The sequence below is a fragment of the Cinclus cinclus genome, chromosome 25 (assembly GCF_963662255.1).
Source record: "Cinclus cinclus chromosome 25, bCinCin1.1, whole genome shotgun sequence".
Classification (NCBI taxonomy): domain Eukaryota; kingdom Metazoa; phylum Chordata; class Aves; order Passeriformes; family Cinclidae; genus Cinclus; species Cinclus cinclus.
Genome location: NC_085070.1, coordinates 5,045,838 through 5,059,190, shown reverse-complemented (window position 1 = coordinate 5,059,190; position 13,353 = coordinate 5,045,838). Strand labels below are relative to the sequence as shown.

At 47.6% G+C, this 13,353-nt stretch overlaps 1 protein-coding gene across 2 annotated transcripts in view; it reads left to right on the top strand.

Annotated features, from left to right (window-relative positions):
- The first annotated feature begins 2,208 nt into the window (after positions 1 to 2,208).
- Positions 2,209 to 13,353, top strand: part of ARHGEF12 (Rho guanine nucleotide exchange factor 12) — a 69,180-nt gene continuing 58,035 nt past the window's right edge. Inside the window, exon 1 of one of the 2 annotated variants that reach the window (XM_062508771.1) lies at positions 2,209 to 2,642. In XM_062508771.1, coding sequence (XP_062364755.1) covers positions 2,611 to 2,642 — 32 coding nt within the window. In that variant the 5' untranslated portion in view covers positions 2,209 to 2,610. Of the gene's footprint in view, positions 2,643 to 11,702; positions 13,211 to 13,353 lie in introns of those variants that run through there. The other variant, XM_062508770.1, reaches the window with a different exon arrangement.

Sequence of the window (13,353 nt, the reverse complement as noted above, 5' to 3'; positions counted from 1 at the left end):
TTTCCCAAGCCTTTATTTTCCCCAAAAGGAAACCAAAAAAGGAAGTATAAATGTCCTGCGTATATATGTGAAGTATCACGTAGAAAATTATTTCATCCCACGCTTCCCCTCTTTGCTCTGAACTTCATCAAAATAACAAATTCTTCAGGCTCTCAGACATTCTGCTGGCTTCCTGATCCACGTTCACTTCCCTCCGAGCAGGAAAAGCTCCGTGTTCCAGAGCAGCACTGGCCTGGATGTAGCTTCGGGCAAGGTATGGTCCTGTGTGCCCAGCCAGGGAGCTGCTCCCAACTTTCCAGAGCCTGTTTTCCAGCTTCTTTCCAACTCTGGTGTCCCAGCTTTGAAGTATATCCTGGCAAGATTAATTAAAGGGAAGAAGCGTGGTGTCCTAGATGATTGGGATTAGCTAATAAGGTTATTTTAGTCTGCTGGCATTTGCTGGGGGAGACTGATGTTCCACAGGTTCCTTTGTGTAGAGGGGGAAGGAATTACTGGCAGTGGAGACATCCTGCTTTTCATTCCACATCCGTGCTGCTCATGAGCTTTTAATTTCTGGAGGAGTAGCATGGAAGTTTCCTGAAGTTCTCGGGTATAGATGTTATTTCCAGGTGTTGGAGAACAAGTGGCTTGTGGTGCCAGGACAAGGGGGAATGGCTTCACACTGACAGAGAGTAGGTTTAGGTGGGATATTAGCAAAAAATACTTCCTTGTGAGGGTGGTGAGGTTGCCCAGAGAAGCTGTGGCTGCCCCTGGATCCCTGGAAGTGTCCATGGCCAGGTTGGAGCAAGCTGGGATAGTGGAAGGGTTTGGAACAAAATCAATTTTCAGGTCCCTTCCAACCCAAACCGTTCTGGGATTCTGTGCAGATTTCAGACAGGCTTTTCTCTCTGTGTTGTACGTACACGGAACAAACAGCAGGGAGTTACAGCAGGGACGTGTTCTGTGTTCAGGCTGAGAACAGGGAAATCCACGCCTGCTGAAATGTAAATGCCCGAATACCCTGCGTGGCTCATCTTTTCATACCGGGGGTTTTGAAAGGGAGCAGGAACAGGCCCTTGGCCGCCGTGTTTCTGAACGTACGTGCAGGGAGGGACCTGCTCTTGGATTTATGGCGACCTTAACCAGTGAGAAAAATTCCTGATGAAACGTGCGTGGGAAATGCAGGGAAACTGGACAAGAGGGCCACGAAAGGCCTGGGAGCAAACAGCACAGCCGGGAATTGCCTGAGGCTTCTGCTGCACAGCTCCGGGCACTTCTGCTCTTTTAATCCGCGGTTTATTTATTTTGTTTCTGCCCTAAGTTTCGCCGGTGTCATATTTTCCATAGAGATGGAGGCGCGGGCGCTCCCCGCTCCGAGCGCTGGTGACGAGGCCAAGCCGGGCACGGCACGGCTGGGGAACGGAGAAAAAAGGGAAAAAGGGGAAAAAAGGTTAAAAGGGGAAAAGGGAAACCTCGCGGGTGAGGGATGCGGGGGCAGTGAAAGCTCTTCGGCAGGCACACGGGGTGAGGGAGGAGCGGGGACGGGAAGGAAACGGCCCGCGGGTCTGGAAAAGGCTTCCCGAAGGGAAAAGGCCTCGGCAGGGACCGGGGGAAGGGCTGCGAAGGAGGAGGAGGAGGGTTGGAAGAGAAGGAGGAGGAGAAGAAGGAGGGGAAAGAGGAGCAGAGAGGGAGGAGGAAGAGGAGGAAGAGGAGGGCGGCCGGCGGAGGGATCCGGCGGGGCGGGGCGGCCGGAGGTACGAGCCCCCCGGAGGCGCCGGGGAGGGGCGAGCCCGGCCCGGCCCGGCTCGGCGCAGGCTCCCCCGGACGCGGCGCTCCCGCCTCTCTGAGCAGCGCAGCGGGGCCGCCAGCGGGCCGGGAGAGCAGCGCAGAGCCGAGCACAGCCGAGCCGAGCAGAGAAGAGCAGAGCCGAGCAGCGGGGCGGGATCCCGGAGCGGAGCGCGGAGCGCGGAGCGCAGCCAGCCCGCAGCGCCCCGCTGGGTCCCGGGCCGGAGCGAGAGGCGGAGCGGCGGGGGATGGAGCCCCGGGCCTAGAGGCGGCCGCCCTGCCCGACCCCCTGCGGGCACAGCACGGGCGGGGGTCGGGGATGGGCCCGGCCGCGGGCGGGGAGCGCCGCCCGCCCCCCGAGCGCTGAGCCCGGCGGGGACGGGCACGGCCCCGCGCTCTGCCCGCGCCGGGGACCATCGGCTGCTTCTTGGAAAGGTTTTTATTGTTTTTTTTTTTTTTTTCCCTCTCCCCCCACCCCCGAGTCCAACGAGATTGTTTTGTTATATTTTTTTTGTTGTTGTTGTTGCCGGAGTTTTCTTGTTGGGAGTTTTTTTCCTTTATCCCCCACTTCCGTGGTTTGGATATTCTGTGTGACTGCAAGAAGAGTTTTGGAGTTGTTTTGGATTGGGTTTGGTTGTTGTTTTTTTTTTTTTTCTTTTTTTTTTTCTTGGTTTTTTTTTGTTCCCGTCTCCTGCCCTTGAACTGAGTTTGTCCTCTGTGCATGCCTCTTCTGGAGCAAGGCTGGATCCTGAACCTCGGTGCATGTGAGGGGCAAAGCCTCGTTCATATTCCTGCAATAAGAGTAAAATGTAAATTGGATAATACGTCTTCTTGCCAAAGGCTCCAATGAGTGGCACACAGTCCACAATCACGGACAGGTCAGTATAAAATGAGATTCCTTGATTTATTTTTTCCTCTCTTTTTTTGAAGCGTGAATATTTGCAGAGCTCAGGTACTTTGTGTTCAGTAACAGATGGGATCAGAAAAGCAGGATTAAATCAAGAGGTTCTGGGAACCAAGGGTTTCTTGACTGTCAAAGGAACTGGGTTAACTTTGAAACCGGAGTATTTCAAGTCCAACAGCTTTCAGGCCTGCCAGGCTGACTTTGTAGGAGCCAGAGGTGGTAACTGAGCTCCCAGGAGGGGCTGGTGCTGCGGGGAACACCGAAAGCAAGTGTCCTGCAAGGAGATGAAGCAGGAGAAGCCACCAGAATTTGGGCTCCAGCTCAAGCCTGAACTCAGAGGCCGTGTTGAGGATGCACTTGGGTCTCCTTCGGTCAAGTACTGCAGAGAGGTCACTCCAGGTGAGGGCAGGAGGGATAGTTGACAAGCAGGAATGTCTGCTGGTGTCTACCTTAGCAGGAACCTGCCTTTAGATACCTGCTCAGGCCTCTGGGCTGCTCTACAGGTGCCTTTCATTTCCTTTGGGGTTCTCTTGTTTGCACTGGGATGTTTCAGAAGAAGAAAAAAGTAAAGTGAGAAACATCTTAACAAATGAGTGGAATGAGTGTCTTCAGATTTTTTTATGAGAATAAAAGATAAAAATACATAACATGGTTTTCACAGCTACAGCGTCAAAAAAAAAAGTTGTGTCTGTTTGGTGGTTAAGGTGTGAATGTGTGTGTTGCAAAGGATTCTTTGGCCTTTCATGACCAAGGAGTTCTGGCACAGCAGCAGAGCTGGGGCTGGGATGGAGCAATGATGCTTTTGGGTGCCTGAGCTCACCGATTTTAGTGTGGGCAGGAAAGAGTCTGAGTGTGGTTCTCACTTAAACCCAGGCCTTTTGGTGACTTCACAGGTCCTCAAAGCACAGTCTAAAGAGCTCTGAGAGAGCTCAGACTTGTGTACAATCTGTGTTTACAACTGTTTACAGAGTATTAAATCTTGGCAATTAATTTAATAGTTTGTACTAGCAGAATTTTCTCTTTTGCAGTGCATGAATGATTCTTGAGTTGCAGGATGTTTTGCTCCGTGCCAGGCAAGGCAATGACAGTAAAAAGGCTTTTCAGTGGATTTGTGAGGATTTTGTTGCGTACTTCAGGCCATATGTCTTGTGGCAGTTGCATGATATCAAAAAGAACGACAGGATTTTCATACCAAGAAGCAGCTGAGTGATGCATGGAAGGGAAAAGCACGAGAACAGGGAATTTAATTTACTTGTTAGTAAAACAAAATACTTTCCATTATTGAATTGGAGCAGCCAAATAAAGAAAAGTCTCATTTCCTTTTGCTCTCTGTCATGTCAGGAGGATGTTGCTGTTTGGTGTTCCATTAAGGTTTTGGATCAAAGGGCTTTTAATGTCAGGTGAGGAGCTGTCTCCACAACCCTCAGATTTCTGGGGAAATGTGGGGAAACTGGATCTCTTCTTGTCACTATTTTTCACCTCTGGCCTGAAGCAGCCCCAGCTCTGGGGTACAAAATCGTGGTCGTGGTTCAGCCAGGGGAAGAGAAGCTTTGGGGTGACCTTGTTGTGTCCTGCCAGGACCTGGAGGAGCCTACAAGGAGGATGGAGAGAGACTATTTTAAAAGGCCTGGAACGACAGGACAAGAAGGACTGGTTTCAAGCTCAGAGCAGGGTTAGGTTGGTTATTAGGGCAGAATTGTTCCCTGAGAAGGTGGTGACAGGGTGCAGAGCAGCTGTGGCTGCCCCATCCCTGGAAGTGTTCAAGGCCAGGCTGGAGCAGCCTGGGATGGTGAAAGGTGTCCCTGCCCCTGGCAGGGGGATGAGAATGAGATGGGATTTAAGGTCCCTCCCAACCCAGACCATTCTGGGATTCTCTGATGATTCTCTGGTTTATTCCCTGACAGAACTGTTCAGCAGAACCCCAGACTTGGTGGTGGTGTTTGTCCCATCCTCTGGATCTCTGCCATTCCTCCTCATCCCCAGGGTTGTGCAGGATTTGGAGGGGATGGTTTTTGATCACTCTTGTCCCTGCAGAACATTCCCTTTTCCTTTCAGGCCCAGGGAGCCTCTTCTCCTCTTACGATCTGCTTCTTAAGCTTGGAATGTAAAGCAGGTGCAATATAAATAATATTGATGCTTCCACTGTCATTAGATCTACGTGGTATAAATCATCTGACATGTCCAATTCTCTTTGTGTTTGTCAGTCATCTTCCTTGGTGGGATTGAGATGGGAATTGCCTTAAACTGGAAAAACCCAGCTTGCATCTGTGCCAGATAGCATTAGGAATATAATAGGGTAGCTTGGGCCTGGATTTTTCTCCATATTAGCTTTACATATTTACATTTTGCATATATAGAGCTGTCTAAATCCATGTTACAGACAGCAGATATTTCCTTTGGTGTCCCTTCAGTTCAAGGAGATAATAATTTGACAGCTGTCACATTTCCCTTGTCCAGGTTGTTGCACTTGTCTCATCCTTGACATATTTTATGTCTCTTGTTTTTGTTGATGATGTCATGATAACCATTAAATATATAAATTAGGAGTGTGTGAATGGCCATTTCTAGTGCTGCTCTGGAGCCAGGATGATAAATGATGTTTTTATTAACTCCCCTCTTTTTTTTTTTTTTTTCCTTTCCTCCTCTCCCCCCTTTTATTTTTGTTCTCTTTCCCAGGAAAGTTGAATGGATTTTAGTGTCTGGCACTGCTGAAACACAGTCAGGCCAGTTCATATCTGGATGTGTCTGGGCTCATTCTCTCTGTGGACTAAACCTTACCCCAGTTAATTCTGGTAGTGGTTATGCTCAGATTCTGTTATCAGAACTCCCAAAGCAGCATCGTTTTCTGGTGTCTTTTTCTGGAGGGAAGTCAGGGCCTGGGGGAGTGGGGGAATACCAGGCCTTAAACAAAAAAGAGCAGATGTGAAGGCTCCTGAGAGTGTAATGGCTGTTCAGAGTTGGTGGAAGAGCTCCTGACACACGCTGCTCCCCATCAGCATTTGGGGGAGCACATAAAGGGTGCAGGCAGACAAAAAATTATCTCCTAACGTAGCACTTGAGTCTTAAAAACACATCAGCAAAACGTTCTCCAGGATAGCCGTGGTGCCTCGTGTGGCTGCTGATGGTTTGAGAGAGTTAAACACTGATTTAACTTCCCCTTCTTCCCCTCAGGATGTTCTTTTACTTTGTCAGCTGCTTTTTTTTTTTTTCTTTATAGTCCTGGTGCCCATTGGATCGTATCAAACTCTTCATCTCCAGCCTTATTGCTCTGCTCCTTTATGTTTGTAAACATTTACACCCTCTTAATTTAATCCTCTCCTAGCTGTGCTGTATTTGTTCAGAGGCCTCCTAAGGTGGCATTTCTCTTGCTGAGCTTAGTAAGACTTTGAGGTAGACATCCCTGAGCTGCTCATCTGGCTCGACTTGATGGTTGATGGAAGGAGATCTGCACATCCAGGGGACCTTTCTTATCCTAAAGGTATCTAAAATCAGTCAGGTGACTGAGCTTCATCCAGCTCAGGATTTAGGGGCGATTTCCCATATCTTTTAGCCTGAAAAAACAACAACAAAAAATCTATTTTTGGCTGCACGCTTGATGCTGGGTTGGATTTTTGTTGCTGGGTGCTGTTTGTGGCGGGGGGATAGCAGGCTTTGAGGGCTGGCAGGGTTTGTTGGAGGAGTTTTCCTGTTCCTGCTGGAGTGTTCCCAGCCTGTGCAGCTCTCCTGGCCGGACACTGGCCAGCTCTGGGCGTTGCTGTGTGCTCTACATGGCCGGCCACACATGGCCGGGTGAGATAAGGCCTTTATTCTTCCCAAGGCCACGCTGGGGCCGGGCTGAAATTCCAAAATTCAGCCATTTCCAGCCTCTGCCTGGCCACCGAAGGCCGGCCCGAGCTCGGCTGTATCCTGTTATGACACTAAAGAAACATTTGTGTGCCATTAATTTTTTTTCACTCTCGGAGTTAACTGTATTTTTCTTCCTGTCACCGTTCCAAACACACTTCAGGGTTGAGCAATTGCACGGCTGCAAGACTTGCTTTAGGTTTCTTTCTGTTTATTAAAGGCCAATAAAAGAAAGGAGGCTCTTGCTTTCGCAGGACCTCGCTGAGGAACTGGTGACTCTTCTCTGCAGTTGCTTGCAAATGAGTTTTATTTATAACCGTGCTGTAGTTTCTGTTGCTATGATTGGAAAACAGCAGAGGTAGAATTTACACATAATTACCCTTGAGAAGTTTTAATTGGTGATTTGCTCCTGACTTGGTATTAAAATAGACTCTAATTGTTTCTTATCTGCTTTAGATGCACTTTCCCTGTCTTTGGCTCTTTGGAAGTCCCTGTAGTAATTGGGAATTCTTTGACTGCGTGGTGGGGAAAAAGGGTTCTGTTTCTTCCAGCAGGGTAAGGACTGCACAAAAAGTAACACCTTAGTGTCACTGACTAGTTAGATGTCATTATCATGCTTTTTTTAATTAGTAGAGCTTGTAAATCCAGTATTTATGGAAAATGGACTGCAGCACGACATCTAAGGATTAAAAAGAATAATAGTCTGTGAGTGGGGCTTTTCATCGTTGTGCCTTCACTATGTTTGGAAATTAGCATTTGACAGAGTCTGTGCATAAATTCATGTTTTATTTTGCCATTCTTGAGGCTGGCAGAAGAGAGGACTGTCTGGGGTGTTTACTGCTGGCTGGGACACAAATGCTACCACTTGATGTTGCATAGTTTATTAGGGCTTTTACTGGAGACAGGAGCTGAGGTGAGCTTGATTTTCTAGTTTTGAGTAGAGCTGTGGGCGTTGTGATTATTTGGGTGGAGGCAGGAATGATACTTCATCTGTGAGCCCAATTGTATAATTCTCCCTGTGCACAGAACTCCTGTTGATGACATTTTAACATTTCAGATGGATGGATTAGGAAAGATACTGGGATACTGGCTCCTTCAATTTTAGGATTTTCAAAATTCTGGCCTACAATCTACAGGAATTTAGCAGCAAAAGTAATGGCTCAGTGCTGTCCTAGCTGGAGATGGTTGAGGAGGATAGTGCAGCTTACCCTTGGAGCAGGAGTTTGCTGAGGTCACTGGTGGAGTTCGTGGGTGTTCATTGGTGTCTTTTGGCTTCCATGACCTGTGTGGGAGGAGAGTTCCTTGGTCCTGGAGGGTGACAGCAGTGACACAGTTGTCCTGCTGGAAATCAAAGAATCTTCTGTTCACTCTCACAGCTGCTCTGGACCTTGTTGGAAAAGTGATGGTTTTGTAGAAGCAATGATTAGTGTAGAAGTGATGTTTTATTGTAGAAGTAGCGATTTAGGCATTGGAGATTTTGGCAGATCATCCTAAGGCTGTGCAGAGCAGTGATGAATTTGCTTGGGGAAGGTGGTACAAACACCTGTGCCAGTTATTTTCCACATTTCATGGCTAGACACTAGGATTATTTGGTTATTTCTGCAGTGGGGTCTCCCAGTGAACTTGCGTGTGAAGAATTTGAGTAACTTCAGTGACTACTTCTGTTTTCCCAGGAAACTTCGGAGTACAACCAGCAGGATTTTTGACATTGAATGTTGTTTTCCTATTTTTTTTCCAGTAGTATTTTGAGCAGCATCCTTTACCCCTCGTGGTTCTAATTCTCACCCCACCTGGGCAGCCCTGTGCTGCAGTTTGCAGTTCTGCAGAGTGTCTCGGAGAGGAGCAGTGTTTGTTTTGGTCTGGAGATTGAATTCTCCATTCCACCTCGAGGTGGTCCTTTGGGTCTCCAGGGAGGTATGTTGGCTGTGCTGCTTGAAAGATAAGCTCAGCCTCTTGCCTTGAGCCTTCACCCTCCAGGCTTCTCCTTGAGTATCTCTTCCTTTCCTCTGAAAATTAGCAGTTGGAGATTTATTAATGAATCCCATTTGTATTATCCTCCAGTTTCTAGTGGATGGGTTGCTGTAAAAATGCTTCTTGTAGCATTCCAGATATTCCTCTGCCTAAGCACTCCCCCTGATATTTTATCTGCTTTGAGATAAGCAGATTTTGCTGTGTAAGAGATGTCAATAACACTAATGGAAAATAGACTTAAATGCTTATTTTCAGGTAGGTGATGCTGTGTTCTGTGGGCCTGCTCTGGATAATTACTAGGTTTAAAGAATAAAAGTCTTAGTTCATGTCTCAGCTTGATTAAACCAAGGGTCAGGAGCCTGGATGGTGGCAATATCTCAACATCAGAAGAGAGGGCTTAAAATAAGGATAGGAGAAGCAGCAACAAGGGAATTAGTAAAATGAAAAGGGATGTAAAACGTGCAGTGTTTGATTAAGAATGCAAAAGGGATAAAATACAAGGCAGGATACATACAAAATAGTAACAGCACACTAAGAAAAAGACAGGAAGAAACAACGTTTACTCTTTTTTCTTTTAAAAGAAAACATGTAAAAATAAATACATTAAAATGGCAGGAAAAAACAGCGTCCTTATGTTTCAAATGTAAGCATGAGTATAAATAGTAAAATCCAAACAAACAGTGTTCAGCCTGTGACATTCACAAATGGTCTGGATGTTTTGTTATCACCCTGCATCCTTTCCTTGAGGATTTTCAGTGTTGTGTCTGTTTGACTTCTGAGGCCCATGGGCAGGAACCCTTTCTTGCAGAGCCTGATGGTAAATAAGAAGCATTGCTGTTTACATTTGTTGGCAAACACTAAAATGTGATCCTTTGGGGCTATTTTAAGCTCTGTTTTGACAAAGCTGGAAGGTTGGGATGTTTGGTGGCAAAAGCGTTTCATGGAATTGCTTTGGCACAGGAAAAGCAGATGAGAGGAGATTCCACCTTTTCCTGAAGTGGAAAAGACCACAGCACGGATTTCTGTCCTTGGAATAATTCTGGTGTGATGTGGATCATTGTGCTGTCAGTCCCTGGGATGCTGTCAGATGTCCTGGCAGGAGGGGCATGGTCACAAGTGTGTGCTGGCCTGGACGTGGCACTCGGGGCTCAGTTCTGCCAAAAAAGAAACCTTTTATGGGCAGGGAGCAGGGCTGGGTAAAAGTTGAACTCTGTGGATTAAGCAGCAGGGCCTCTCTTGGTGGTACAAAGAAGTTGAAATGTTGATGCTAAAACAACCTAAGAGAGAATCTCCATGTTGTGGCAGTTCTTGGTTGCTCTCAGTTGGCAAAAGAACTGTGGCTGCCAGGGCAAAACTCAAACTGGTTTTAGTCCTGAGCTCTTGAAATATGTTTTGGGAATTTTCAGGGATATTGGTGGGAATCTGAATCTTATTCAGGTGCTGTTTCTTATTTAATCTGTGAGTAGCAGCACAGTTTACTCTTGTTTGTGTGAGAAGCTGGTCCTGAAATTATTTGCAGGCTGTGAATCCTGGTTTGTGGTATCACATGCAGTGACTTCCCAAGTGGAATCAGCAACCTAAGGAGAGTCAAACCCTCTTTTCTAGAGTCCTGAGTGAGCTCCAGTGCTGGAGAGGGGCTGGAAAACTTAGGTGGGACCTGGATTGACCTGAGCAAGCATTTCCCAGTGTGGAGGAAAAGCCCCATGTGTTTAATAAAGCACCAGACTGACGTGAGACAGCCAAAGGACTGGGAGTCCACCACTCCCATAAACATACAAGCTTCAACCTGCAGGCTCACCTGAAGCATCTGATGGCTGCTTGAAAGTCTTTTTTAGCCTGTTATGATAGTGGCTGCTGGTGCAGCTTCTTGGCAGCACTTCAGACAAGGCGTCTCCTCTCAGTGCTCCGTGCCACAGGGGCACCGCTGCCTCTCTGCTGTGCCCAGATGCAAAAGAGGGTTCTGACATCAAAGCTGCCAGAAAAGTGATGGAAAGCTTGGAAAGGGAGAGAATTAAAGGAGGGAAGCCATAACGAGCGAGCAGAGAAAGGAAATAGGAAAAAGCTGCAGTGCGAGACAGGAGAAATCAATAGGAAGTGAGCGAGAGGGAGAGTAATGGGAGAGCTGGTGGCAGCTGCCAGATAGGAGAGAGGTTTCCTGCCTGCCCCGTGCCGGGCAGGCACATGGCAGCTCCAGGGCCAGGAGCTGCTGCTGCAGGGCAGAAAGCCCTGGCTGTGCAGGACTGCAGGAGCACGTTCAGTGTCTGGGAGTGCCTGTCTGGCCCTTGAGGAGGCTGCTCTGAGTGGCAGCTGGTCCCATGTGGCAGTGTTTGGGCTGTATCGTGGTGATTCCTGTTCTTCTGCCGAGTGCCTTTTGAAGCTGGTGCTTACGAGCAAGAACGCAGCGTTCTTCTCAGTGTCGATGGGGTTTTTGTTTTTCTGCTTTGGAAAAAAATTATAATTATGTGATGTCCTAAATGAGGCAGTGACCTCAGCCAAAAGTGAGCTGCTGTCGTGGGGATTTGGAAGAGGGATTTTCCCTGCTGCTACAGCACACTCCATCCTGACTGAGGCAGCAGCATCAGCTTTGGCAAATATCCAGGGGGAACTGCAGTAAAGGAGAGCGAATTTATATCATGTGGACTTCCTAAATGTAAGGATGGGGGGAATCCTCATGTGCCAGGGATAAAAGAGCTCTCCTGGTGCTGAAGTGCAGCTCTCCAGCTGGCAATTTGTTGCTGCAGCCTGTCGGGAGGCACCAAATGATAGGTTTGTGGTTTGCCCTGCTCAGGCCCTGCGGTCTGGGGAGCGGAAGTGGTTCCTGTGGGCACAGATCTGATCTCAGCAAACCCAACAGCCCCAGCTGCCCTGGCTGGGGAGGGTGCTCTGGGCATCCTGCACTGAGAGCCCTCCACAGCTCCTGTGGGATTGGCTTTGGTTGGGGGGATGCTCTGGTGGGACTGGTTTTGGTTGGGGGATGCTCTGGTGGGACTGGCTTTGGTTGGTGGATGCTCTGGTGGGACTGGCTTTGGTGAGGGGATGCTCTGGTGGGACTGGTTTTGGTGGGGGGATGCTCTGATGGGACTGGCTTTGGTTGGTGGATGCTCTGGTGGGACTGGCTTTGGTTGGGGGATGCTCTGGTGGGACTGGCTTTGGTTGGGGGATGCTCTGGTGGGACTGGTTTTGGTTGGTGGATGCTCTGGTGGGACTGGCTTTGGTGAGGGGATGCTCTGGTGGGACTGGCTTTGGTTGGTGGATGCTCTGGTGGGACTGGCTTTGGTTGGGGGATGTGTCCAAAGGTGCCCAAATTAACTCCTGTGCAGGTGCTGCACTCCTGCGAACCATCAGCAGTAAAAGCCTTACCTTGCAATAATTTGGAACTAATGATGTAACAGAGCAGAGCTCTCTAGATTATTATTCCCTGAAATATCTGGGTTATCTGTCTGGATATCTGATCTCCAGAGCATGGGTTTAGATACTTCAGTGCTGGGTGATTTGCTGTTAGATTTGATAATACTTGGGATTGTTAAATATTGTTTGCCAAGCACAGCAGCCCCTCTGAGAACAACTGGAAGCCCCGAATTTTACATTTAGGTAACTCACGTTACAGAAATTGCTGTGAGAATGAAATAGTGAGGAAAAAGGGGAAAATAAAAAAAGGCAAGCACTTGTTTCTTACCGTGTGGAAAGATGTAGGAATGTTGGTGCTGGCTGTAAATGCTGGAGTGGTGTTTGCTTTGGATGTTAACCAGTGCAACCTCAGCTGTATGTATGGCACAGCAAACCCTGACCTCCTCTCCCTTTGCCTTTCAGCAGGCTCATTATCAGCTTTCCCACTCGCCAGTGGCACTCCAGCAGTGTTTTTTGGTGTCTGCACCTGCTCACCCCATGCCTTGGCCTCCCTGCTGTCCTGGGGCACCTGGCCCTGGCAATGCAGGCGCAATCCTGGATTTAGGGCAGGAAAAAACCCTTCTTTCAGCAGGGCTCTGGGAGGAGGGGACAGTCCCTGGGTGCTGCTCAGGCATTCTGGGGGAGGCTCTTGCCTCTCCCAGAAGCAGAGAATTAAATTAAACTTAGCTGGGAGGAGGAGAAGAGGCAGCTTTGCAGCACGCTTGAGTTTTGGGCTGCCTGCAAAACTCTAAATCCTATCCCTGGAATTCAGCCAGATGAAAAGAACCTGTCCCTTCCCACTCCTTTCTTTTTAATTTTTCTTTTTTTTTTTTAAATTTTAAAATTAATACCTGTTTTTATAATCATCCTGGCCTGGTAGCTCAGCTGAGCTTCCTTGCTGGCTGCAATGACAGGAACATCACAGCAACTCAGAATGTGCTGAAAATTTTGCTCCATCTGTCTCTCTCCATATCCAGAGAAAATGGCTTCTTCAGATCTCCAGGCTGATTCTTGGAATACTGATGGGATTTGATCAGCAAAGATCTCAAGAAACTTGAAGTTTATAATTAAAATAAATTGGTTTCTCTCTCTCTTTTTTTTTTTTTTTTTTTTTTTTTTTTTTTTTTTTTTGGGTTGGAATCTGGTTGTGTTCTGGCCCTGGTAATCCAGGCACAATCCATGGGAATATATATATAATTTTCAGGAATATATTCCCCCCTCCCAAAATGTTGCTTTAGGGATTTAGGGTTTTCATTTTTGTATGCCTTTTAGATCAAAAACTTGCCCCAAAAGAACATTTCAAAGAGGGAGAAAAATAACAAAGAACATGCAAATAACGAGGTAGGGTTTGTTGTTATTTTTTTTCTTTTTGTTCAATAAAAAAGGTAGTTTGTAATTGGTTGTGGGGATGAGCACAGAGGGAATCTGGACACTTCAAACAAGGACTGTGACTTGCTTATTTAAGTTGTAAATTTAAATGTGGA